The sequence below is a fragment of the Bos javanicus genome, chromosome 3, assembly GCF_032452875.1.
Source record: "Bos javanicus breed banteng chromosome 3, ARS-OSU_banteng_1.0, whole genome shotgun sequence".
NCBI classification, from domain to species: domain Eukaryota; kingdom Metazoa; phylum Chordata; class Mammalia; order Artiodactyla; family Bovidae; genus Bos; species Bos javanicus.
The window spans coordinates 51,555,168-51,581,988 of NC_083870.1; the positions used below are offsets into that span (position 1 = coordinate 51,555,168).

Below are 26,821 nucleotides of genomic sequence, written 5' to 3' on the forward strand. Positions count from 1 at the left end.
AAGGATAAGAGAACATTTACACCTGGCAAGTGAGACCCCAGCCCTTCTATAGTCACATCCTAGAATATTCATATCAAAAGTCATTTCCTCCAGGCAGGAGATAGGAAAATTGCTCTATGAGGAGTTGAACCAGGTTGGGTGAAAAGACCTCAAGATGCAGACATTGGTGTTTCACAACAATTGAGCCCCATCACTGACCCTACAGAGAGGCCTGCTGTCAGCAGCAACCCCACTCACTCACACATAGTTTTCAGAAAAGCTTCTGAGTCCCTAAAGTACGAGCAAACAGCCTAGGAACTTCTCTAATGTGAAAAATAGAGACTGAAACAGATATATAGAAAAAAGAAAATTTGGAGAAACTCATTGTGCAGAGAGTAATAGAGATGCAGACATAGAGAATGGACATATGGACACAGTGGGGGAACAGGAGGGTGGAACGAATTTAGAGACTAGCATTGACATATATACACTACCTTGTGTAAAACAGATAGCTAGTGGGGACATGCTAATAAGCACAGGAAACTCAGCTTGGGGCTCTGTGATGACCTAGATGGGTGGAATCGGGGGCAGGGGTGTCAAGAGGGAGGGGATATATGTATACATATAAGTTGATTCACTTCATTGTATAGCAGAAACTAGCACAACATTGTAAAGAAATTATATTCTAGTAAAAAGATAATTTATATCTTCAGATAGGTAGGGAAAATGTTACATCCAAAGATTCAGAACAAAATACTATTAGGAAGAGAAATTTCAAAGAACAAAATAAAAAATATAGTATTATAGCAATAATGAAAAATTAAAAGTTGAATGGAAGGACTGGGAGATAAACAAGGAAATACCTCAAGAAGTAAAGCACAAACTTGGAGAGATTAATATGAAGAAAAAGGTATTTAATGTTCTCATGTCTAAAAGTTCCCAAAACACAGAACAGAAAAAACAGAGGAGGAAGAAAGTGTCAACTAATTTAGAAAATATTTCTAGAACTGAAGGATGTGTTTCCAAAGTGAAAAGGCTCACCAAATGCTTAGGACAACAGATGAATATATACCCACATCGAGCACAGGAACATACTATTCTGCAACACTGAGAACAAAGAGAGAATCCTAAACTTCTCCAGACTACTTATAAAGAATCAAGAACTAGAATAGTATCAGACTTCTCAACAAGAGCAACAGTTAAAACTCCAGAGGGGAAAAAAAAAAAAGCCAAATGGAAGGGAAAGTAATAATATTACTTTCTTTACTGCTAACTTACTTAGCAGTAAGTAGTTTTTTTCATAATTATAATAATGTAAGTTATACATTCTGATACAATTAAAATTACTATTCCACTATGTTGGGTAATAGGTGTGGGTAAATGAGAACCAAATTCTCATTTTCTGGAGTGAGACAATAAATAATACCTGAAATTTTAAAGTCAATTTGTAACATAACAATTCTGTCATAGTGGCGGTGGGGTAGGGTGGGGGTGGTTCATGTTATTTGTGAAAACAGAAGCAAACAAGTAATAGCTTACCTTCCCTGGTGGCTCAGATGGTAAGGAATCTGGCTGCAATGCAGGAGACCCAGGTTTGATCCCTGGGTCAGGAAAATCCCCTGGAGAAGGAAATGGCAACCCACTCCAGTATTCTTGCTGGAGAATCCCATGGACAGAGGGACCTGGCAGGCTACAGTCCATGGGGTCGCAAAGAATTGGGACATGACTGAGTGACTAAGACACACACAATTGAAAGTGGTTGCTATAGGAAGTGGGATTTGGGAAGGTGGAGGAGAGCAGGGGACTGATTGTTTTTTACTAAAATTTGCAGAACTATTTCAATCTTCAAATGCATACATAACTTTGATGAAAATAACTGAAATGAATGGGTTCTTTTCCTAATTCTAAGCTTTTAAACTCATTTGACTTGTTTTGAATGCATAAAATTTTAATGATAGTATTAAAGACTATCATCTATCTTTTAAAGACAATGAATTGAATTGACTCTATAGATTGCTTTGGGTAGTATACTCATTTTCACTATATTGATTCTTCCAATCCATGAACATGGTATATTTCTCCATCTATTAGTGTCCTCTTTGATTTAGGAGAAGACAATGGCACCCCACTCCAGTACTCTTGCCTGGAAAATCCCATGGACAGAGGAGCCTAGTAGGCCCCAGTCCATGGGGTCACGAAGAGTCGGACACGACTGAGCGACTTCCCTTTCACTTTTCACTTTCATGCATCAGAGAAGGAAATGGCAACCCACTCCAGTGTTCTTGCCTAGAGAATTCCAGGGACAGGGGAGCCTGGTGGGCCACAGTCCATGGGGTCGCTAAGAGTCGGACACGACTGAGCCACTTCACTTTCACTTTTCACTTTCATGCATTGGAGAAGGAAATGGCAACCCACTCCAGTGTTCTTGCCTGGAGAATCCCAGGGACGGGGGAGCCTGGTGGGTTGCCGTCTATGGGGTCGCACAGAGTCGGACATGACTGAAGTGACTTAGCAGCATATATAGGTCTTTAGTTTCTTTAGGTAGATATATTCCTAAGTATTTTATTCATTTTGTTGCAATGGTGAATGGGATTGTTTCCTTAATTTCTCTATTTTCTCATTATTAGTGTATAGGGATTTCTGTGTGTTGATTTTATATCCTGCAACTTTACTATATCCATTGATTAGCTCTAGTAATTTTCTGGTGGAGTCTTTAGGGTTTTCTATGTAGAAGATCATGTCATCTGCAAACAGTGAGAGTTTTACTTCTTCTTTTCCAATTTGGATTCATTTTATTTCTTTTTCTGCTCTGATTTCTGTGGCCAAAACTTCCAAAACTATGTTGAATAGTAGTGGTAAAAGTGGGCACCCTTGTCTTGTTCCTGACTTTAGGGGAAATGCTTTCAATTTTTCACCATTGAGGATAATGTTTGCTGTGGGTTTGTCATATATAGCTTTTATTATGTTGAGGTATGTTTTGTCAAAGGCTTTCTCTGCATCTATTGAGATAATCATATGGCTTTTATTTTTTGATTTGTTAATGTGGTGTATTACATTGATTGATTTGCAGATATTGAAGAATCCTTGCATCCCTGGGATAAAGCCCACTTGGTCATGGTGTATGATCTTTTTAATGTGTTGTTGGATTCTGATTGCTAAAATTTTGTTAAGGATTTTTGCATCTATGTTCATCAGTGATACTGGCCTGTAGTTTTCTTTTTTTGTGGGATCTTTGTCAGGTTTTGGTATTAGGGTGATGGTGGCCTCATAGAATGAGTTTGGAAGTTTACCTTCCTCTGCATTTTCTGGAAGAGTTTGAGTAGGATAGGTAGCTCTTCTCTAAAATTTTGGTAGATCTAAACATAAGACCAGAAACTATAAAACTCTTAGAAGAGAACATAGGCAAGACACTCTCTGACATAAATCACAGCAGGATCCTCTATGACCCACCTCCCAGAATATTGGAAATAAAAGCAAAAATAAACAAATGGGATCTAATTAAAATGAAAAGCTTCTGCACAACAAAGGAAACTATAAACAAGGTGAAAAGACAACCTTCAGAATGGGAGAGAATAGCAAATGAAGCAACTGACAAACAACTAATCTCAAAAATATACAAGCAACTCCTGCAGCTCAATTCCAGAAAAATAAAAGATGCAATCAAAAATTGGCCAAAGAACTAAATAGACATTTCTCCAAAGAAGACATACAGATGGCTAACAAACACATGAAAAGATGCTCAACATCACTCATTATCAGAGAAATGCAAATCAAAACCACAATGAAGTACCATTTCACGCCAGTCAGAATGGCTGCGATCCAAAAGTCTACAAGCAATAAATGCTGGAGAGGGTGTGGAGAAAAGGGAATCCTCTCACACTGTTGGTGGGAATGCAAACTAGTACAGCCACTGTGGAGAACAGTGTGGAGATTCCTTAAAAAACTGGAAATAGAACTGTCTTATGATCCAGCAATCCCACTGCTCACCATACACACTGAGGAAAACAGAATTGAAAGAGACACATGTACCCCAATGTTCATCGCAGCACTGTTCATAATAGACAGGACATGGAAGCAACCTAGATGTCCATCAACAGATGAATGGATAAGAAAGCCGTGGTACATATACACAATGGAGTATTACTCAGCCATTAAAAAGAATACATTTGAATCAGTTCTAATGAGGTGGATGAAACTGGAGCCGATTATACAGAGTGAAGTAAGCCAGAAAGAAAAACACCAATACAGTATACTAACGCATATATATGGAATTTAGAAAGATGGTAATGATAACCCTGTATGCGAGACAGCAAAAGAGACACAGATGTATAGAACAGTCTTTTGGACTCTGTGGGAGAGGGAGGGGGGGTATTATTTGGGAGAAGGGCATTGAAACATGTATAATATCATATAAGAAACAAATCGCCAGTCCAGGTTCAATGCAGGCTACAGGAAGCTTGGGGCTGGTGCACTGGGATGACCCAGAGGGATGGTATGGGGAGGGAGGCGGGAGGGGGGTTCAGGATTGGGAACACGTGTACACCCATGGTGGATTCATGTTGATGTATGGCAAAACCAATACAATATTGTAAAGTAATTAGCCTCTAATTAAAATAAATAAATTTAAATTAAAAAAAATAAAATGACAATTTGGGAATACAAAAAAAAAAAAATAAAGACACAATGAGATCCATTTTTTATGTTTCACTCACAATATCTACAATCATTACAAAAATTGTTAGGAAAGATAATTCCTATTTTTTTCAGTATTTTTAGTGAAAATTTATTATTTGAGTAATTAATATATATTTAATGTAAAAAACAGAAAGAAGAGTAAATATAAAAATCAGCAACAAATCCCGAAATCCTACAACCAATGTGTTTAACTACAACCAATGTGTTAACATATTTCTTTTAGTTATGTATTCATATGTAGTACATCAATTAGGTTTGTGTTTGCCTGCATGGAAGAGAAAATTCAAATGAACAGTAGTTAGAAATACTGTTTGACATACATAGTTCTCTTCCTTTATGTGATAGCAATCTTGAGATAGGTAGTCCAGGGTTACTATAGTGGTTTCACGAGGTATTCATATACCTGGGTTAAAACTCTGCCATCTCTAGGGTGTGGCCCTCATTCTCCGAGTACAAAAGAGGGCTGATAGAACACATCTGTGCATGTTTGACTGGGCTGTGCGCTTGCATGCCAAGTTGCTTCAGTTGTGTCTGACTCTTCGTGACCCTATAGATTGTAGCCTGCCAAGAAGGCAATGGCACCTCACTCCAGTACTCTTGCCTGGAAAATCCCATGAACGCAGGAGCCTGGAAGGCTGCAGTCCATGGGGTCGCTAAGAGTCGGACACGACTGAGCCACTTCACTTTCACTTTTCACTTTCATGCATTGAAGAAGGAAATGGCACCCCACTCCAGTGTTCTTGCCTGGAGAATCCCAGGGACAGGGGAGCCTGTCACTGAAGTGACTTAGCATAGCATAGGCTTTTCTCTCATTGGATTCTCTAGGCAAGAATACTGGGATGGGTTGCCATGCCCTCCTCTAGGGAATACTCTCAACCCAGGGATTGAACTTGTGTCTCTTAACAACAACTGCTTTGGCAGGAGGGTTCTTTACCACTAGCATCATCTGGGAAGCCCTGCTTGGGCTGCACATGAACTAAGTTGGAATGAAACAGAGAAGGTAGCATGGCCCCTGCACAAGAATAACATGCAAATTCATGAAGCATTCCATATTTTTAGAAAAGAAAAAGAATTTGTTTGTGCTCTGGAAAGGAAGAGAAGGAATGCCCATCTACTTTAGGGAAATCTTCAGGGAAAGAAGAGAAGGACTGCCCATCCTTTAGAGAGATCTTCAGGACGTATCACTCAACACTTTTATTTATACCTCATTGGTCAGAACCTTGTCACATGGTTCAGGGAAATCTAATCTTCATTCTGAGTAGCCAAGTGCCCAGCTATAAAATTCAGGATTCTGTTGGGAAGGAAAAGAAAACTAGAATGTAGGATAGGATATTTTCAGTTAAACTGGTCAGGACTGTGCAGAGAAACAGAACCAATAGGACACATATATCAAAGAGATTTATTTTAAGGAATTGGTACACAGGATTACGGGGGCTGGCAAGTCTAAAATTTGTAGGGCCTGATGGAAATTTAGGTAGGAGTTGATGTTTCAGTCTTAACACAGAACTTCTTCTTCAGGAAATCTCAGTTTGTGTTCCTAAGTCCTTAAACTGATTGGTGAGGTCTACTCACATTACTGAAGATAATATCTACTTAATGCCAAGTGGTTGTAGAGATTATATACACCTATAAAATACCTTCACAGCAACACCTAAATTAGTGTTTGATTAAATAACTGGGTACCAGATCCCAACCAGATTGATACTTAAGACTATCACAGCAGTGTTTTCATAAATATTTTATACTACATACACATTTTATACTATATATATACTATATACTAGTATATACTATGTGTATGTGGTATTTTATACTACATATACATACATATTAATATCTAACCTCTTCATTTATTGTGAGCATTCCCCAAATCAAATATTCTTATTGAACATGACACTTAATAAAGTAGCTTAGTATCCCAACATGTCAAAATAACTTATTCATTACTATGTTTAAGGACTTTAAAATATTATACATACATACATACATGTATGTACTTATTTTTAACCATTTCTGATTATTCATTACATTTCTCAAAGTGAGATACTGATTCTACAATTATGAAGTTTTTTAAGACACTATTCCAGTTGCCAAAATGCTTTCCAGAAAGTTTGCACTAAGTTATACTTACACAAACATGTATGAATTCAGTGCCAATCTCACTGTACTCTAGACATTAGGTTTCATAATTTCATCTTTACAATTAAATAGATGAATGTATTTTTTATACCTCTATACTAACTAGTATTATTTCATGCAAAGATGGGCACAATAAAGGACAGAAATGGTATGGACCTAACAGAAGCAGAAGATATTAAGGAGCAGTGGCAAGAATGCACAGAAGAACTATACAAAAAAGATCTTCATGACCCAGATAATCACGATGGTGTGATCACTCACCTAGAGCCAGACATCGGGGAATGGGAACTCAAGTGGGCCTTAGGAAGCATCACTACTAACAAAGCTAGTGGAGGTGATAGAATTCCAGTTGAGCTATTTCAAATCCTAAAAGATGCTGTGAAAGGGCTGCACTCAATATGCCAGCACATTTGGGAAACTCAGCAGTGGTCACACACTGGAAAAGATCAGTTTTCATTTCAATCTCAAAGAACGGCAATGCCTAAGAATGCTCAAACTACTGCACAATTGCACTCATCTCACACGCTTGCAAAGTAATGTTCAAAATTCTCCAAGTCAGGCTTCAACAGTATGTGAACAGTGAACTTCCAGATGTTCAAGATGGATTTAGAGAAGGCAGAGGACTCAGAGATCAAACTGCCAACACCTGCTGGATCATTTAAAAAGCAAGAGAATTCCAGAAAAACATCTACTTTTTCTTTATTGACTATGCCAAAGCTTTTGACTATGTGGATCACAACAAACTGGAAAATTCTGAAAGAGATGGGAATACCAGACCACCTGACCTGCCTCTTGAGAAATCTGTATGCAGATCAGGAAGCAACAGTTAGAACTGGACATGGAACAACAGACTGCTTCCAAATTGGGAAAGGCTGTATATTGTCACCATGCTTATTTAACTTATATGCAGAGTACATCATGAGAAATGCTGGGTTGGATGAAGCACAAGCTGGAATCAAGATTGCCAGGAGAAATATCAATAACCTCAGATATGCAGATGACACCACCCTTATGGCAGAAAGTGAAGAACTACAGAGGCTCTTGATGAAAATGAAAGAGGAGAATGAAAAAGTTGGCTTAAAGCTCAACATTCAGAAAACTAAAATAATGGCTTCTGGTCCCATCACTTCATGCAAATAGATGTGGAAACAGTGGAAATAGTGACAGACTTTATTTTTGGGGGCTCCAAAATCACTGCAGATGGTGAGTGCAGCCATGAAATTAAAAGACGTTTGCTCCTTGGAAGAAAAGTTATGACTAACCTAGACAGCATATTAAAAAGCAGAGACATTACTTTGCCAACAAAGGTCCGTTTAGTCAAAGCTATGGTTTTTCCAGTACTCATGTATGGACATTAGAGTTGGACTATAAAGAAAACTGTGTCAAAGAATTGATGGTTTTGAACTGTGATGTTGGAGAAGATTCTTGAGAGTCCCTTGGACTGCAAGGAGATCCAACCAGTCAATCCTAAAGGAAATCAGTCCTGAATATTCATTGGAAGGACTGATGTTGAAGCTGAAACTCCAGCATTTTGGTCACCTGATGCGAAGAACTGACTCATTGGAAAAGACCTGATGCTGGGAAAGATTGAAGGCAGGAGGAGAAGGGGATGACAGACAATGAGATGGTTGGATGGCATCACTGACTCGATGGACATGAGTTTGAGCAAGCTCCAGGAGTTGGTGATGGACAGGGAAGCCTGGCATGCTGCAGGTCACAAAGAGCCGGACATGACTGAGCTGAACTTAACTGAACTAACTAGTATGTAATTCCTTGGAAGGAAAGTTATGACCAGCCTAGATAGCCTATTAAAAAGCAGAGATATTACTTTGCCAACAAAGGTCTGTCTAGTCAAGGCTATAGTTTTTCCAGTGGTCATGTATGGATGTGAGAGTTGGACTGTGAAGAAACCTGAGCTCCGAAGAATTGATGCTTTTGAACTGTGGTGTTGGAGAAGACTCTTGAGAGTCCCCTGGACTGCAAGGAGATCCAACCAGTCCATCCTAAAGACCAGTCCTGGGTGTTTATTGGAAGGACTGATGCTGAGGCTGAAACTCCAATACTTTGGCCACCGCATGCAAAGAGTCGACTCATTGGAAAAGACCCTGATGCTGGGAGGGATTGGGGGCAGGAGGAGAAGGGGACGACAGAGGATGAGATGGCTGGATGGCATCACCGATTCGATGCACATGAGTTTGGTTGAACTCCGGGAGTTGGTGATGGACAGGGAGGCCTGGCGTGCTGCGATTCATGGGGTCACAAAGTCAGACATGACTGAGTAACTGAACTGAATATATTATATCATCCCTGTATTTTTATTGACCATCTATTTCTTCTTTTCTTAATTTTTTTATACTTTTAACCTAGCTTTCTATTGGGCTGTTAGCATTCTTCTGATTGATAAATGAGTTGTATATATATATATATTAAGAAGATAAATCTTTGTCACATCTCTTGTAAATATTCCTAATTTGCTTTCCTACTTTTTTTCTTTATGAAGTTTTTAGGATACAAATTACTTAAAGAAAGAAACTATATATACTTCAACTTTTCACTTAGGGTAAATAGTCAATAAAAATTGATAAAGACACAGTCATATTATTGGTGACTAAAATAAAGGGGACTGAAACATGATAATGAGATGACTTATATTTTCATACACAAATGAAACATCACTCCCACAGATGAGTCAGGTATCTAGTCATATTTTTCCAAAAAAAGCATTTGAGAAAACTCATGTTTTTCCCCTAAGAATTCTTACCTATGTAATATCTTTCTTCAGTTAGCAGTAGTATTACTAACTTTAGGGTCTACTGACTGAATTATTGTTTCTAAGTTGTTAAGTCAACATTATGTCTAAATAAAGTTTAAATTGACCAGTAATTTTTAAGAAAAAAAATTATGGCAAAAGGAGTTGAACAAGGATCTTATAATTTATTTGTTTCTAAAAAATATTTAAAAGCAGTAAATACGGGTGTTAAATCCGTGATGGCAGTAATAGCTGTTCGAAACTGATATGCTGTAAGTAGATCTGTGTGGTAATACAAACTGACTCAGGTATTTGTGCCACACACAACAGCCCAAAATGCTTTCATTTCCTCCTTAGTAGATCTTCTTGTCTCATTGACAATGAAAAATACACCCCACACACTGTTCTTGGATTGATTTTAATGTAATCTGCCCAGAATTTTAGCTTGATTTTCAAAATTAGAAGTGAAATTGAATTGCAAGCAAGGTATCTGATTTGACCAATAATGTAAACTTGTATACTATAATAATACTTGGAATTGTTTTTCTACTTTAATATATTTCAATTGCTCAGTTAAATATAATTAACTCCAATAATTTTTTATGTTGCCTAAGTGTCTAGTTTTCATTTATAGTTCCTAAGTAATTAAAATGTTTAGTGGGTAGTCAGTAATTATAGTCTCAATTATCAAATTCATTACTTATTAATCTACAGTTATTTTCAAAAACTTTTATGGTTCTTTTTCTGATGTTTCTTTGAGTCTCGTTAAACATCTTTTGATCATTTACCAACTATTTGCCCTTTAACTTTTCTTAAAAAGAAAAAATTACCCCTCATTTTATCTTTTGCCCCTTCATTCTGTTTGTGATACTGGGACATATATTAGTTCTAAAGTTTAAATAACCAAATGAACAATCTTATATCTTATTTATTTGGCTGTGCTGGGAGCATGAGAGATCTATATGCAGGATCTTTAGTCTTGGCCTGTAGGATCTAGTTCCCTGACCAGGCTTTGAACCCAGACCCTCTGCATTGGAAACTCAGTCTTAGCCACTGGACCACAAGGAAAGACCCCATATTTTATGTTTTCTGTTTTGGAGTTCTATGTGTTTTTCTGGGTTTCATGTGCTTTCTTACTGCAAGATTATATTAAAGTATCATATGTTACATGTTTTATTTTTCTTCTTTTTATTGAAGTGTAGTTGATGTATGGGCTTCCCTTGTGACTCAGCTGGTAAAGAATCCGCCTGCAATGAGGGAGACTTGAGTTTGATCCCTGGGTTGGGAAGATCCTCTGGAGAAGGGACAGGCTACCCATTCCAGTATTCTGGCCTAGAGAATCCCATGGAGTGTATAGGCCATGGGGTTGCAAAGAGTCAGACATGACTGAACAACTTTCACTTTCACTTTTCATAGTTGATGTACAATATTATGTAGGTTACAGGTGTACAATATAGTGATTAACAATTTTTAAAGATTATACTCCATTTATAGTCATTATAGAATATTGGCTATATTCCCATGCTGTATAGTGTATCCTTGTAGATTATGGATAACAACTGATTATTCATTTATTAAAAATGTTGATTTAAGCATTTGCAATGGTGACTTCAGCCTCCATTTCTGATCCAGTACTGATGGAAGTTATCTGTTTGACAACCTTGGAAGGACTGTGCAAGTCAATGAGTCACTTGTGGATCCTCATCTGGAAATGATCTCGAGGTCTTAGAACCTTCACTACAAGGGATTTTCCTTGTAGCTATTCTCAGGGTCTTGGTAGGCATCTGAACACATCCCTTCACTTTTGAGATTCTTTTCTTCAGGCCTCTGATCAGGTCAGCACATACCTTCTCCAGAGGCTTCATAGTTGCAGCTGGTAAGGCAGATCCTAATCTGGTGAACAGCCACCTCTGGGTCCACAGGAGTCTTGCAAGTATCTGTAAGAGCCATGGCTGCCCGAACAGCGGTGAGTCAGGAGCAGGAGCCGGTGGCCTTGGGACACTGTGGCAGCAGCGACTGTAATTTCCTCAAAGAGCTCTTGTAGCTTATTTTATACATAATAGCTTATTTTATACATAATAGCTTGTACTTTTTAATGTTCTACTCCTATCTTGCCCCTCCCCACTCCCCTCTCCCCCCCTGGTAACCACTAGTTTGTTAGGTTTCTGAATTTTGAGAGACATATTGCATACCTTGGTTATCTCAACTGCATTCCAATAAGATGTATTCAAGTTGAAAATTATCTTTTTTCCAACTACAAACCATCAGCCTTCCGTTTTTTACCTATTCAAAATCTGGGATATGAAAAGGGGTCCCCTTCATCCCCTCTTGCAGGTCTTCACACTCAATCTGTAACCACTTCTTGTTCATTGTACGGACATGAGTTTGAGTAAATTCCGGGAGTTGGTAATGGACAGGGAGGCCTGGCATACTGCGGTCCATGGGGTGGCAAAAAGTTGGACACGACTGAGTGACCGAACCAAACTGAACTCAACTGAACTTGTTCATTCTATCAAAATTCCTCCTAATTATCTCTTAAATCCATCCTCTTATTTCCAACTTGGCCATTTTTTCCTTAGTTTGGGCCTCTTTTTCTCCTTAATTATTCCAATGGGCTTCATCTGGTAAAGAATCCACCTGCAATACAGGAAACCCCGGTTCAATTCCTGGGTTGAGAGGTTCCCCTGGAGGAGGGCATGGTAACCCACTCCAGTACTCTTGCCTGGACAATCCTCATAGACAGAGGAGCCAGGTGGGCTACAGTTCACTGGGTTGCAAAGAGTCGGACACAACTGAGTGACTAAGCACAGCCAGCATGACTCTTCCTTCCTGCAGTCTCGTCTCTATTTTTCCAAAGCAGGTGGCACTAGTGGTAAAGAACCTGTATGCCAGTACAGGAGAATCTGGAGAAAACGGTTCATTCCCTGCGTGGGGAAGTTGCCCTGGAGGAGAGCATGGAAACCTACTCTAGTATTCTTGCCTGGAAATTCCCATGGACAGACCCCTGACAGGGTCACAAAGAGTCAGACACGACTGAAGCAATTTAGCGCACACACGTGCAGCTAGAGTAATCTTTAGAAAATAGTTATATGTCTGCCGTTGAGAATAAATTGAAATATTTAATGTCTTTGCCTAATGGCTTTCCCACAGACCTTGGCATGGCTTTCCGGTTCCTCGTGTCTTGGCCTGCCTGTACTCTCCCAGCTTTGCCTTCCACTGCTGTCCCGCATGGGTCCAGTGCTTTATTTAAACACCTGAAGTTCCTTGAAATGCCCTGCATCAGTTAGTATTCTTTGTGCTTGATCCCACCTCCTCCTGCCTGTTCCTTGATTGCCCCCAATTCATTGATTATTCTCAACCTCTTATTTTCAAAGTGCTAAAATTACTTTTAAAAACAACAGTAACTTCAAGCTACCACTGTCTTTTTTTCAGTTAGGCTCCTTGAAAAGATAAGTTCTACTTCTTTACTTCCTGTTCACCCTTCAACCCACTGTAGTCTAGTTTCTGTACTTGCTACTACTTTAAAGAAAATTGACAAAAACTATCAATAAAGTCCAACCCACATCTTAAATCTCTCAGATATGTCCACTCCTTTCTCTCTCCACAGCTATTGCCCTAGTTGAAGCCTTGGTTATTTTAACAGTCATCACTAGTCTCCTTGCCTTAAATACTGCTTCCACAGTGATCATTCTAAAACGCAAACCCGATCCTCCTGCTACTCTACTCTCTGGACTCTTCCTCCCTTGTATATTAGCCTATTTTTAGTTTTTAAAGGAAACACCATTCTGTTTCCCATAGTCTATTTTTAGTTTTTTAAGAAAGCACCATACTGTTTCCTATAGTGGCTGCACCAATTTACATTCCCACCAACAGTGTATGAGAGATCCTTTTTCTCCACACCCTCTTCAGCATTTATTATTTGTACACTTTTTGATAACAGCTATTCTGACTGGTGTGAGGCAATACCTCATTACTGCTGCAAACCATTTAGTACAGGTACTTTTTATTTAGAGCGTATGCACTAGTTTTTCTTGAATATGTTTAGTTATATCTGTCAGTTTTTGAATGAGAATGTACCAGATTGCATTCCCACAATATGAGTATATACTGTACTTGCTACTACTTTAAAGAAAATTGACAAAAACTATGAATAAAGTCCTCATGTCCAAATCCAATGGACTAGTCTCAGTGTGCACCTTGACATTTCAAACTCATATACTCATAAAGTATATGAGTTTTGGTTGCTTCTCTCTTGGCAATCTTTATCAGTCCTGTACCAAGAACTCAAATTTTTTTAAAGTTAGATTTTTGGGGGGGGTATGGAGTTTTTGAGTCTTAGGTAAACTATGGATAAAAGCATCTTTTTAAAACATTTCAATATTTTTATTGACTGTAACACACAATCTAAGAAAAAGCAAAGTACTTTCAATAAAAGTGCATCTTCAAGTCAGGTTGCCTGACCTACACTTCCAATAAGATTGTAGCCATCAAGCCCTTTCTTTAAATAAATTCTATAAAGTCATTCACTGAATATTATTTGCCCTAAGAAGCTTTCTCTAATCTTTCCTTCCTGACAATCTGTTCATAGCTTTTCTCTCTGAGCTCTTACAACTCTGACCATACACAATTGTTATCCGCCAAACGACAGTATAATGTGTTAATTATCTTTTAGTTCCTTCCACTGGGATAGCTCATCTCAGGTAAGGATGCTACATCAGTTTCCTCAGGTGTAATAATGATGAAGAGAACAGCTCTCCTGGGTTCCCTTACCCTGCTGCTCTCTGGCCAGGTGCCCCTTCCCAAGGTGTCTCGTTTTGGAAAAAAAAAAAAAAAAAAGGTAAGAACACATATCTCATAGAACTGTTGTGAGAATTAAATGTTAATGCATATTTAAAGCATTTAGTACAGTGTCAGGCTGGTTGAAGCTCAAGTTGGAATCAAAATTGCTGGGAGAAATATCAATAACCTCAGATATGCAGATGACACCACCCTAATGGCAGAAAGTGAAGAGGAACTAAAGAGCCTCTTGATGAAGGTGAAAGAGGAGAGTGAAAAAGCTGGTTTAAAGGTCAACATTCAAAAAACTAAGATCACCGCATCTGGTCCCATCACTTCATGGCAAATAGATGGGAAAAAAATGGAAATAGTGACAGACTTTATTTTCTTGGGCTCCAAAATCACTGCAGACGGTGACTGCAGCCATGGAATTAAAAGACGCTTCTTGGAAGAAAAGCTGTGACAAACCTAGACAGTGTATTAAAAAGCAGAGACATCACTTTGCTGATAAAGGTCTGTATAGTCAAAGCTATGGTTTTTCCAGTAGTCATGTATGGATGTGAGAGTTGGACTATAAAGGTTGAGTGCTGAAGAACTGATGCTTTTGAACTGTGGTGCTAGAGAAGACTCTTGAGAGTCCCTTGGACTAAAAGGAGATCCAACCAGTCAATCCTAAAGGAAATCAGTCCTGAATATTCATTGGAAGGACTGATGCTGAAGGGGAAACTCCAATACTTTGGCCACCTGATACGAACAGCTGACTCACTGGAAGAAGACCCTGATGCTGGGAAAGATTGAAGGCAGGAGTAGAAGGGGACAACAGAGGATGAGATGGTTGGATGGCATCACTGACTCAATGGACATAAACTCTGGGAGACAGTGAGGGGCAGGGAAGCCTGGCATGCTGCAGTCCATGGGATCACAAAGAGTTGGACAGGACTGAGTGACTGAACGACAACAAGCATAGTGTCTAACATCTAATAAGTGCTAAGTAAATTTCAGCAATTATTTTTCAATATATGTTTCCTGAATGATAAAGAACTAGTCCAGAGTCCCACAGGAAACAGACTGGTAGATATGTTGTTCATAAAAGCGCATGATAAGAAAGCATACTCCTGAAATTACCTAAGGTGTCATACTATACAAATCTCATTCCCTACTATCTATTTGCATGTATGACCTGAAAGAAATGAAGTTTCAGTAATAAATTTGTAAACTTCTGAGGTAGTTTATTAAAATAACAATTTCACATTTGGAGAAAAAGAAAATAACACACTGTCTTGAGAATCTGTGCTGTTTCTGACTCTATCATATACCAAATGAAGTATGTTGTGGAGTAGAAATAACATCAAACTGAAATTAAGGAATATTGGATTCTGGCTCACAAATCAGTGTGGGACCTTGGGCACTTTAAAAATTCCTCTGGGCTTCAGAATCCTCCTTGGGAATTTGAAGGGATTAAACTAACCTCTAAATTCCCATCCAGCTTTTAAGATACAAAGTTCTTATAATACTGTTTTTGACTTTATATGGTTTCCTCTCATTAGAAACTGAACTCAGTTTTGAGGAGCATGAATCAAACTTTATCTTCACACTTCAGAGCCTAGAACAAATGTGTGTCTTGACTGAATGAATGAGTGCCCCCTGCAGAGCTTCTAGTTAAAAAAAAGCATACCGAATTTATGGTATAACAGGTTAGTAGCTAACATTAACTAATGTGTAAGAATGCCAAATGATTGTATATTTAATAGGTGTTGATATTCACAATAGTTACAGATTATCTCTATTGTTATCATTTGTTGAAAACTTTGTGAATTAATTTATTTTCATTTTTGGCTGCACTGCTTGGCTTATGGGATCTTAGTTCCCTGACCAGGGATTGAATCTGGGCCACAGCATTGAAAGCACGGAGTCCTAACCATTGGACCACCAGGGAATTCCCCCAAAACTTTGTTAAATTACTAAAGGAATTCTAAACCAAAAGATTTTTTTACTTCTGATATATTTTAGAGAAATTATGAGTCAGTTTCAAAGCTTTGAGAGATGCCAATTCTATTATATCCCATCATCCAAAGGAATTACTGTACAGATAAAACTGATGGACAGTTTTCCTACTTCTTTTGAATAACAGCAGATGCCTTTCTCTGGATATATCCCCCAAAAGAGGTACAGGAAATTCTGCTTCTCTTGTTTTAGTAAAAATGTCAATGAAATTTGAGATGCATTTACTTAACAATTTCCTGGATCTAAATGGCTGGAAAAGTGAAGATTTTCGTAATACTAGCTATCAGCCTAACCACATCAACCTGAGTTTGAACGTCACAGATTAACTCTACATAAATTGACACAAGCATGATAAGTTTTTTTTATTGTTAAATTATTGTTACCATATGCAGAGAAAAAAGGGACTGTTCTACTTGTGCATTCACATTTTAAATTATTGAATGATAAACAAGTAACTGACCAGTTAGGAAAGGAAAACTAAAGCAAGGGTTTCCTTATAGGTCTTCTAAATTCTCCAATAATTATAGAAAACATGCTCAAGATTTTTAGGAAAAAAACCACTTTTTTCTACATATGATATCATATTAATAAACCAAATAAATTGGAAAGACCTCCTCAATAGTAAGGATAGACTAAATCTGGCTAATGCAGTTATCATTTGGATACAATATAAACGTCAAAAAATAAAGAGGCGGCATATTTTAACATTTTCTGAAGTGTTAACACTCTTAATGCTGAGTTTCCAGTTCCAGAATTGTCCATTCCCCTTGGGGTGAACATTCTTCAGAGGAAAAACTAGCCATGGTAATGCTTGCTGAGGAATCATCAAATGGAGATGTTAGTTCACTCCATCTGTTCAAAGTGTCTACATGTGCTTTACCCTGAGGTTTTGAGCTGTCTCGTGCTAAAAGTAGTGTCTGATTAATTAGATACTGTGCTAAATTTAAGTCTTCAGGAACAGAATTTGTGATATTTAAGTTAGAGTCCTGTTCAGAGAGCAGTTGCTTTAATAGTGTCCAGTCTTGTTTTGCAAAGTGTTGCTCATCTTCAAAATCCATGTCTGTACCTTGTGTTTCTGATTCCATTTTCTGCTCAAATGCTTCTGTTACATCCATCTCATATATTGGAGACAGGGTTTTTGAAGGCCGATGGTCATACATGTAGATTTGTGCCACTGTGTCACAACCATCTATGTCTCCTGAAATAATTCATAATACTACACAATGTAAAAATTGCACATGTTGGTACCCCCTCAGAGTTCTGTAGAACTATTAACACAATATAACAGTTATAGTCCAAAAAAACCCCCACAGAATGGGAAAAATAACATTTATACAAAATTGAGAAGATTTTTGAGGCATTTCTTTTTCTCTGTTTAAAAAAAAAAACTTGAAGGTAATGTTTAACAGGAAAATCAACATAAGAAACTAACAATAATTCTCCATAATTTAATGTAAAAGCTTGTGATACAGAAAACAAAAATTATTTAAACATAAACAGAATGCACACATATATCTAATTCACTACAATAGAAACTTAAAGAGAAAAAAGGACATGGTTATTTGATGGTGATGTTTAAGGTAAGTCAGTTTCAAAGGGAGAATCAATACATTTTATCTAAAGACTTCCTTGTACATTGCACATGCAAAGAAGGATGCAAGCAAGGACAAACAAAAAGGTACAACTTTAAGAGCTCCCTGCTCTTGTGATTTTGCTGAACAGGGACTATCGGTAAGTATTTTTCTTCATTCTGGTATACAATAGCTACTCAATCAGCCACTATTGCATATTTTAAATGTGGGTCATAGTTCAAATTACAATAATAAGGAAGACAAACACACAAAACAATTAGACAGGAAACCATCTATACATATGAAATAAGCCTGGGCTTTTTTCATATGTTATCATTTCTCTAAATATAATCTCTTTAAAGAAATTTATCTTTTTACTTGAAAATTTTAGAACTGAATTATAGTGATCCTGAAAGTCTTAATCTCTGTAAAATGCATATAAATTTTAATAATTAATCTAGTTAAATAGTTCAGTGTTTTTAGTTACATATTACTATACTTATTGCACAGCCCTCTTAGATATATATTAGCATAGTTCATAAATCATATCCAATGTATAATAAAATTTCTAAGAGTCAAGAATTCCTATGTTAAATTAGACATAAATAACTAAATAATAGCAAACTATGTTTTTCTCTTTACTCAAAATCTCTTAGTAGGTTAGCTCTATAAACAACCAAAATTTTTATTAGATGTTAATTTTTCACTAAGATTTTAAGTGAACAATTAAGAGCAACTAGCTAATTTTCATTCTATTAAGAAATTCCAGTTTTCATTTAAAATTTGAATCTGTTGCTTAAGCAGTTATCCTAACTAAAATATAACATTCAGGGGCTACCGACAACTTTAAGATTCTATAAACTCATTTTCTTATGAATTTAGCATGTCTATTTCTGTACATTACCTGCAGATAAAGCAATATTAGCTTTTTCGGTAGCTGTAGAATGGCTTTCTTTCACTTGACCTTCCTGAGGCAGAACTTGACTCCGACAGGAGTCCAGAGACTTTGTGAAGCTGTTCTTTGGTATGTCGGAATTGGATTCTCTTTGACGAAGTTCCAAATGACATGGTCTTTCTTGAGATTTTATATCACTATCTGAAAATTTGCTGTGTGTCTCAAAGTCATTATCCACATTGCTTCCACTACATACTTTATCTCCTGGAGGAAGCTGTATGCCTCCTTTGGACAGGACATCTGTTGTACCCTTTTTTTCTGTGGCTGAAGCACTCTGTTTATCTTTTTTTGATGAGTCAACGCTACTAAGACCCAAGGGAAAGCTTTTGTTTTTATATATAGTATTGCTTTTCTTTTGTCTGCATTCTAAAACACTACCTTCACTTCCATGTGAGTATCTGGAGTAGCAGGTCCTTCCATGATGTTCATGAGAAATGCCATCAAAAACATCAGAAGGTGATAGAGAATCTACAGAAGGTTGAAAGAGAGCATGGACCTCCCCTTCATCAGATCCTATCTCTTCACATTCATCTACGGAAAGTAAAACAGACCTTTTAAAACTCTTAGTTACACGAAACTCATGACTTTCATTTTCAGTTGCATCTTCAAAAGCTAGATTAATTATCCCCTGAAACTGCTGAAGAGCTGGGTTAGATGTAGAGAAATTTTCTGCAACATTTTCAGCTTCAGACCTTTCATCTTCTGTTTCATCTGCTGAGGAAGAAACCTGATCTACCTCCTGTACAAACTGGACACTGCCTCGTGGAATATTTTCTTTTTCCCTAGGATGAACTATTGTAGATCGAGACCAAATTTCTGGCCTTTTCCTGGGAATCTCATCATCACTTGTTGAATTAACTTGGAAAAGATCACTACTACCTTGCTTTTTCATTTTCACTTCAATTCTTAAGTTGCTATCATATATTTTTAATTCTTCAGGAGTACTGGTATCACTGCTGCTCCTTCCAAGAAAATCATGGCACAGCATAGTGCCACATTTAGAAACCCCTCTGTCATTTGACCCATCATCATCCTGAGACCCTCCAGCATCATAGTCTTCAGATCTGGGCTTTATGTCATCAGAGGATGTTGTGACACTGCCACTGTCTGATTCAGGACTCTCTCTCTGATGCAGAACATTGGTACTCAAATTCCAGTGACTCATGAATGGTGCTTCTGGAGTTTCGTGGCTCTCTGAAGTTTCTGTTGTTTCCGTATCTTTAGAATTTTTCCCTGATATTTGTTCCAAAAAACACTTGGAGGAAATATGTGACTCTACTGTAGCATGATTGTCTTCATTCATGGCAGAGTCATCAGACAACTGACTAGGAACTGTCTGTTCTTCTACATGAATTTTAGATTTTCTGTCATCTTGACCAGAATTTAAGGTACCATTTGTCTTTTCAGGAACCCAAGGTAAAACATCTTTCACACATTTAATGCTTAATTTTTGGTTTGTATCTTTTCTCCCTACTTGCTTCTTCCTATCTAATTCTGAATGGAGTTGTTCTATGTGTGCTGAGTCTAAGTCACAAACTGGATTAGAGTTCAAAGAGTTTTCTTTAGGATTTGAAATCATGGATTTTAGAGCAGTGGTACTATAAAATTTTGGATCGACATTATCAGTCTCATCAGAATGACAAGGTATTTTAGCTGTGGTGCAGTGATCTATTTTTTTGTGGCCAGAAACATTTGTTTCACTTTTAACTGAACAGATCTGTTTTGATTCCAGTTCACGTTTTATTAATTTATCCAGATTTGAAATATTTTGGCATTCTAACACCAACTTCTCTTTTTCTTGATTGTTCAGTGTCTTCTGTGAGTCGCGTATGCATGGTGACTGAAATGCTTCTGCATCACTGGTTTTGGCTGTGAGATTAGTTAGAGGTTCATAAGGCTTCTGTTCAGAAACACTGCCTTTGTTATTATTGTCACACACATCAAGAGACACACTTTTTTGGACAACAGATGGTTCACTTTTTAAAGGTCTCTGAGAAGAAGGCAGAGTCTTCAGTATAACCTGTTCAGGAAGTGTTTTCGGTTTTGCGTCTTTATTATTCAAATTTTCACCTCTTTTGGGTTGATTTGGGTTTTTAGGCATTGTGACCTTTTTTGCACCAATCTTAGGCAAAGTTGTTTGTCCTTGCTTGACAATTTTTCTCTTAGGCGTCTGTTTATCTGTAGTTACACTGTGGTCCAATTTTGTCACATTTTCATCAGATTGCCTTGAAGAGACTGAAGATTTTACTGAATTTGGTGATCCTTGGGATCCTAAGAAAAGAAAATTAAAAAAATATATCTTCCAGTTTGTGAGTGAAATTCAATATGGTTTTTAAAATCCTTTAAAAGAAACAAAAAGATAACATGATGAAATGGTAACATAAGATCAAATGGACAATTACAAATTAGGAGTTATTGCAGCATCTTAAGTAAAATTATTAAAATAGGCTCTCTCTTCTTCAAGCAAAGAGCATTGAATCTTATGCCAGAATTGGATTTGCATAAATATATGCAGGTAGAAAAATCTGGTTTTCTTATGCCAAGAGAGTAATAAGGGTCTTCCCTTTGAAGTTCTAGGGGCGGAAAATAGACTGTTCCACACAGTTGAAAAGGAGAAGCAAACTAAATACAAAATAGAAATGTTGAAATTGTTGCAATTTTTTCTTCCAACAGTAAAAAAATAATTTATTTCTCATAACCAGATCATTATTATTATAGCTCATTAGGGTTAACAACTTAGATCTGCAGTTGAAACTAAAGCTGGTTACTGGAAGGAAAGAGGATTGATTTTGAGAATTCACTTGTTTATAATGGTTGAAGTTCTAGAGATGATATTTTGAGCATTTAAAACTGTCAAACAGAATTACCAAATCTTGTTAAATGTTTAATTTTTATCTGTTATTAGAATATGAACAATTTTTCTCTGGCTTATTTTAAAATTTACTTTCAGTATTAATTCATTACCTACATCAGAACTGTGTTTAGCATTTTACAAACTGCTCTTACATATGTGAATGCTTAATGCATGAAGCAAATCAATTTTTAAAATCTGTTATTATATTAGCAAACTATGCAATCTGATCAGTATTCTTCTCTTTCTTAGAACATGGAAAACAACAGGCACAGCACAGAGTCTAGAGAGAAAATTCTTCCTTCCTACGTATGACAGCTCTCTAGACTGTACCATTAGTTTTTAAAGAGCTCTTTAGTGATGGCTTTGCAGATGGAATTCTTAGAGTTATCAGTGAAGCTTTGAAGAAACACAAGCATAATATACAGAAGGACCAGAAATGCAGATAGCCTAGTGACTCCTTTAATATGATTTTCACAAAAGAAAATAAAGAGTAAACTTATACCCCAAAATACCAAAATACTTGTCTGAAAAGTGGAAGAATAAAATCTTGTCTCTGAAGTATGAAATGAATGTAAAATGAGTGAAGTCATGTTATATTTTGCTTATCTGTTGCTGAAGTTCCAGAATCAGAGTTCTGCTTATTCCATTTAAACAAAGAAGTAAAACCTAGGAGTATTTCAACTTTACCTTGAGTTTTAGCAAGATTAGCTGTGGCATTCTTTGTCCTCTGCGGAGCTGTAGCACATCCATTGCCATTTCCCCTTTTTTTTAAAATTGCCTGTGGTACTGGATCACTGTATCCTTTGCTGGTGATCTTCTTTAGCACACTAAGAAAAATTATTTGTGTTCAGTATTACACTGAGACTCTGAAACATAATTTTTTAAAAGACCCATGCATGAAATACAGTTTTTCACAACACTGTACATCAATTAAATGTCAATTAAAAAAAAAGCAAAAAGAAAAACACTTTTTCTCAAAGAAGTAAAAAATATCTCTTTTCTGAAAATAGAAAAAGTCATATGTTTGTAAGTGTTTAAGTTTATAAAACTGTAGCTCAATTATGGGAAAGCAATGCATAATTAGGTGCCACAAGGATACATTATTCTTCTATCATTTTGTATAATAAGTTTTAAAGTATCATTATATAAATATATTAAGTTTTCTAAGGAAAAATATTTTAACAATATTTAGCTAGAAGTTGGTATATGATTGACTTCCAGAGAAAGCTAATGTCTAGGTAAAATAATGAAGACTTACCTGTTATGTGTATTAGATTCCTGTTCATGAGTGCTTTTTTTATTGGAAATTCCATTGGTATCTTTTGAAACAGGTCGAGATTTCATTGCTGTAAATGAAGATGAGTGAGTCATGAGATTGAACAGTAACTATGTAATAATTATGTATAAATTCACTGGTCATACAATATATACAAAATTAAATACAATGTATACAAAATTAAATGTTAGAATGAGAAAAACTTTTTCCTCAGTTTGCATAAATATATGTAACTAAATTCTTTTTGGCATTTGAAACTAAATAAAAGTATCAGAGTGCTAAAACTCACCTACAGTGGAAGTTTTGATACCTTCTACACTGTTTTTCACAGTCTGTCCTCGAGAGTCACAAGAGGAAGGTTTATGACCAGGAAGCTTCTCTTTCATTGACCCATTTTCTTTTGGTTCATCTAGAGAGTCAGTGGAAGTCAGTAATTCCATACTTGAATTTGTAGATCTGCTGGAGGGCCCTGCCATTCGGCGATGTGGAGAATCTTTGCCTGTCACTTTCTTCAAAGGCTTTGCTTTGGCTTGCACATTTAAATTTCCAGTGAGTACCTTGGGTCTGGCACCTGTAATTTGCTCTTCCTGATTTCTCACTCCTTTTCCATTTCCTGAATTTTTCTGTTCATTTGCTGCTGCTGTTGCTGATCTTTCCACAGCTTGTCTAGGTGACAGGTTTGTTGACTTTGCATTATCACTATTTTCCGTTTTGGGCTTTATGATAGCTTTGGGCTTTCCAGAAACATTTTTTTCCACAGTTTTTAATTCTTTTGTACTCTTGGATGCTGGTTTTGGATCCTTTTCCTTTAAATCATCATGCTTCAAAGTTTTATTTATAGAATTTCTATTAGTACTTGATGAATGTCCAGAGGCTCCTAATCCATCAGATTTCATCTTCTGATGAGCAGAGAGATAACTCAGACACTCTTTCTTGTTACTTCCTCCAGCGGATTTGTTTTTTATAGCACCACAGTCAGAAACCTGTTTTCTTTGCTACAAAAAAGAAAAAAAATACTTTGTATTTTGACAAGTCTTTGACACGTAATGCTTTATGTTTCAATAGCCAGTTTTTCAAAGAGGAAAAAGCCGCAAAATTCACATTATGATTTAGGGCCACTTAAAACTTGAATTATCTTGGATCACTTAAATGTGTCTTTGATCACCTTACCTTAATCAAATCTGAAATACAACAAACAACAATTAATAGAAAATTCTACTTTTAAAAAGGCATACTATTTAACTTTATGAAATTACGGTAGAGATGAACACTTAACAGTATTAGGATGCCTTGGGTAAACGATAGTATCCCACATTTTTTGAAAGCCCACTCCCAGGTTTTGTGCTAAAATGCTTTTCATATATCATCTCACGTATTCCTCACAACAATTCTGTAAGATATCTCCTGCTGCTATCTCCATTTCTTAGACAAGAAACCAGGGGTTAAAGCAGGTATGGAATTTACCCAAGGCCATGGGCTTCCCAGGTGATGCTAGTGGTAAAGAAACCCACCTGCCAATGCAGGAGATGTAAGAGACAAGGGTTCAGTATCCGGGTCAGGAAGATCTCCTGGAGGAGGGCACGGCAGCCCACTCCAGTATTCTTGCCTGGAAAATCCCACGGACAGAGAAGCCTAGCAGGCTATAATCCATAGGGTCGCAAATAATCAGACATGACTGAAGCGACTTAGCACTCACATGCATGCACATGATGAAAAGGGACTGAACTAGGACTTGAGCTCAAGATTTACTGCTTTAAGCAGGTAGTCATTACATGGTAAGCTGTGAGGGACATCATAATGATTTTTCACCAAAAATTCTCTCTTCAATCCTATTTACCAAATGCCAGAAACTTTATCACTGAATATTTAGTCCTCTGGAGGCAAGGGCCAGAGGGAAACTTCTGGGAAATAACACACTGACATTTGAAAAGTTTGGTTTTGGGGGCAGGGGAAGAGCAAAAAAAAAACCAAAAAAACCCCAAACCCATAAACATCGCCCACAGCATCTTAATACAGTATTGGTTGTCTGGAGAAAAGAACAGGGGGCCTAAAAACAAATGAAATAGGTAAAAAGAGGAAAATAGAAGGGCACTAAAGACAATTCACCTACTTTATCATTTTGGTTAGAACCAACCTTGTATGGAAGTGAATAACTGGTATGAATTATAGAATAAAATTTTAAGAATATATTGCCATTTTTTATGTAAATACTGCCCCCCCTTCATTGGAAGGCTGTTATGAAATTGTAGAGGTGTGAGGCAGAACCTGTGTTGTCTTCTTTGATCCCTTAGCACCAGGCCCTTCACACACTGGGTACTCAAAGAACGTGTGATGATGGTTATCTACCTTGAGCATATATTGATATACAGTTCAAGGTCTAGTTATTTCGAAATATAGAAAGCTTCTATTTACAATGAAAATTTGTTTAAGATAGAAATAACATAGGTAAGTGTGTGTTTATGTTCACATACACATACATATATACATAAATAATAAATAAGCTAGTTAAGTTTAGCAAAAAGCAAGGTATAAAGAATAATTAGATTCTTACTCTAACTTTGCTTCTAAATGAAGAAAAAAATCTCAGATATTTAAGAACTCATTATTAACGTCTCTGGGCCTCAAATTATGCATATTTAGGGGTACAGACTGGTCCCATTCAGTGCAGTGTACTAGGATTCTATGTAATACTTGTAAACTTCAAATAGGCTTGGTCCTCGATTTTGTTTTCTTGATCAAATCTTAGCTCAAAAAATAAATTTCTCTATTTTTAATACTTAAGACCAGGAAGACTCTGATGTTAGACCTCTTCCCACCTTTAAAACTAATCTTACATAATTTACTCTATCCTGGAGTCTATTTATTTTAAAGTATTTATATAGTATATGGAGTAGGTGGCTGCACGGGCACAGGAGGGCTGAGAGGAGCTACTCCACGTTCAAGGTCAGGAGGGGCGGTGGTGAGGCGATATCCCTTGTCCAAGGTAAGGAGCAGTGGCTGCGCTTTGCTGGAGCAGCCATGAAGAGACACCCCATGTCCAAGGTAAGGGAAACCCAAGTAAGATGGTAAGTGTTGCGAGAGGGCATCAAAGGGCAGACACACTGAAACCATAATCACAGAAAACTAGTCAATCTAATCACATGGACCACAGCCTTGTCTAACTCAGTGAAACTAAGCCATGCCCTGTGGGGCCACCCAAGACAGGTGGGTCATGGTGGAGAGGTCTGACAGAATGTGGTCCACTACAGAATGGAATGGCAAACCACTTCAGTGTTCTTGCCTTGAGAACCCCATGAGCAGCATGAAAAGGCAAAATGATAGGATACTGAAAGAGGAACTCACCAGGTCAGTAAGTGCCCAATACGCTACTGGAGATCAGTGGAGAAATAACTCCAGAAAGAATGAAGGGATGGAGCCAAAAGCAAATACAATACCCAGTTGTGGATGTGACTGGTGATAGAAGCAAGGTCCGATGCTGTACAGAGCAATATTGCATAGGAACCTGGAATGTTAGGTCCATAAATTACGGCAAATTGGAAGTGGTCAAACAGGAGATGGCAAGAGTGAATGTCGACATTCTAAGAATCAGAGAACTAAGATGGACTGGAATGGGTGAATTTAACTCAGATGACCATTATATCTACTATTGTGGGCAGGAATCCCTCAGAAGAAATGGAGTAGCCATCATGGTCAACAAAAGAGTCCGAAATGCAGTACTTGGATGCAATCTCAAAAACGACAGAATGATCTCTGTTCATTTCCAAGACAAACCATTCAATATCACAGTAATCCAAGTTTATGCCTCAACCAGTAATGCTGAAGA

The 26,821-nt window shown here is 37.2% G+C and overlaps 1 protein-coding gene, 2 non-coding genes and 1 pseudogene across 9 annotated transcripts in view; 1 reads left to right on the top strand and 3 right to left on the bottom strand.

Annotated features, from left to right (window-relative positions):
- The first annotated feature begins 5,624 nt into the window (after positions 1–5,624).
- LOC133245420 (U6 spliceosomal RNA) lies at positions 5,625–5,731 on the top strand. The gene has a single exon (XR_009735684.1). It is a non-coding gene; the product is annotated as a U6 spliceosomal RNA (small nuclear RNA).
- A 4,064-nt stretch (positions 5,732–9,795) lies between these two features.
- LOC133244285 (small ribosomal subunit protein uS10-like) lies at positions 9,796–11,678 on the bottom strand (annotated as a pseudogene).
- Positions 11,679–16,202: 4,524 nt separating this feature from the next.
- Positions 16,203–16,274, bottom strand: TRNAE-UUC (transfer RNA glutamic acid (anticodon UUC)). Its single transcript has one exon. It is a non-coding gene; the product is annotated as a tRNA-Glu (tRNA).
- A 405-nt stretch (positions 16,275–16,679) lies between these two features.
- BTBD8 (BTB domain containing 8) overlaps positions 16,680–26,821 on the bottom strand; it is a 94,014-nt gene continuing 83,872 nt past the window's right edge. For all 7 annotated transcript variants that reach the window (XM_061411227.1, XM_061411229.1, XM_061411228.1 and 4 more), the window contains 5 exons: positions 23,288–23,993; positions 22,981–23,068; positions 22,410–22,549; positions 18,818–21,139; positions 16,680–17,540 (listed from right to left, as the gene is read on the bottom strand). In XM_061411227.1, the coding sequence (XP_061267211.1) occupies positions 17,071–17,540; positions 18,818–21,139; positions 22,410–22,549; positions 22,981–23,068; positions 23,288–23,993 (3,726 nt within the window). In that variant the 3' untranslated portion in view covers positions 16,680–17,070. The remainder of the gene's footprint in view (positions 17,541–18,817; positions 21,140–22,409; positions 22,550–22,980; positions 23,069–23,287; positions 23,994–26,821) is intronic.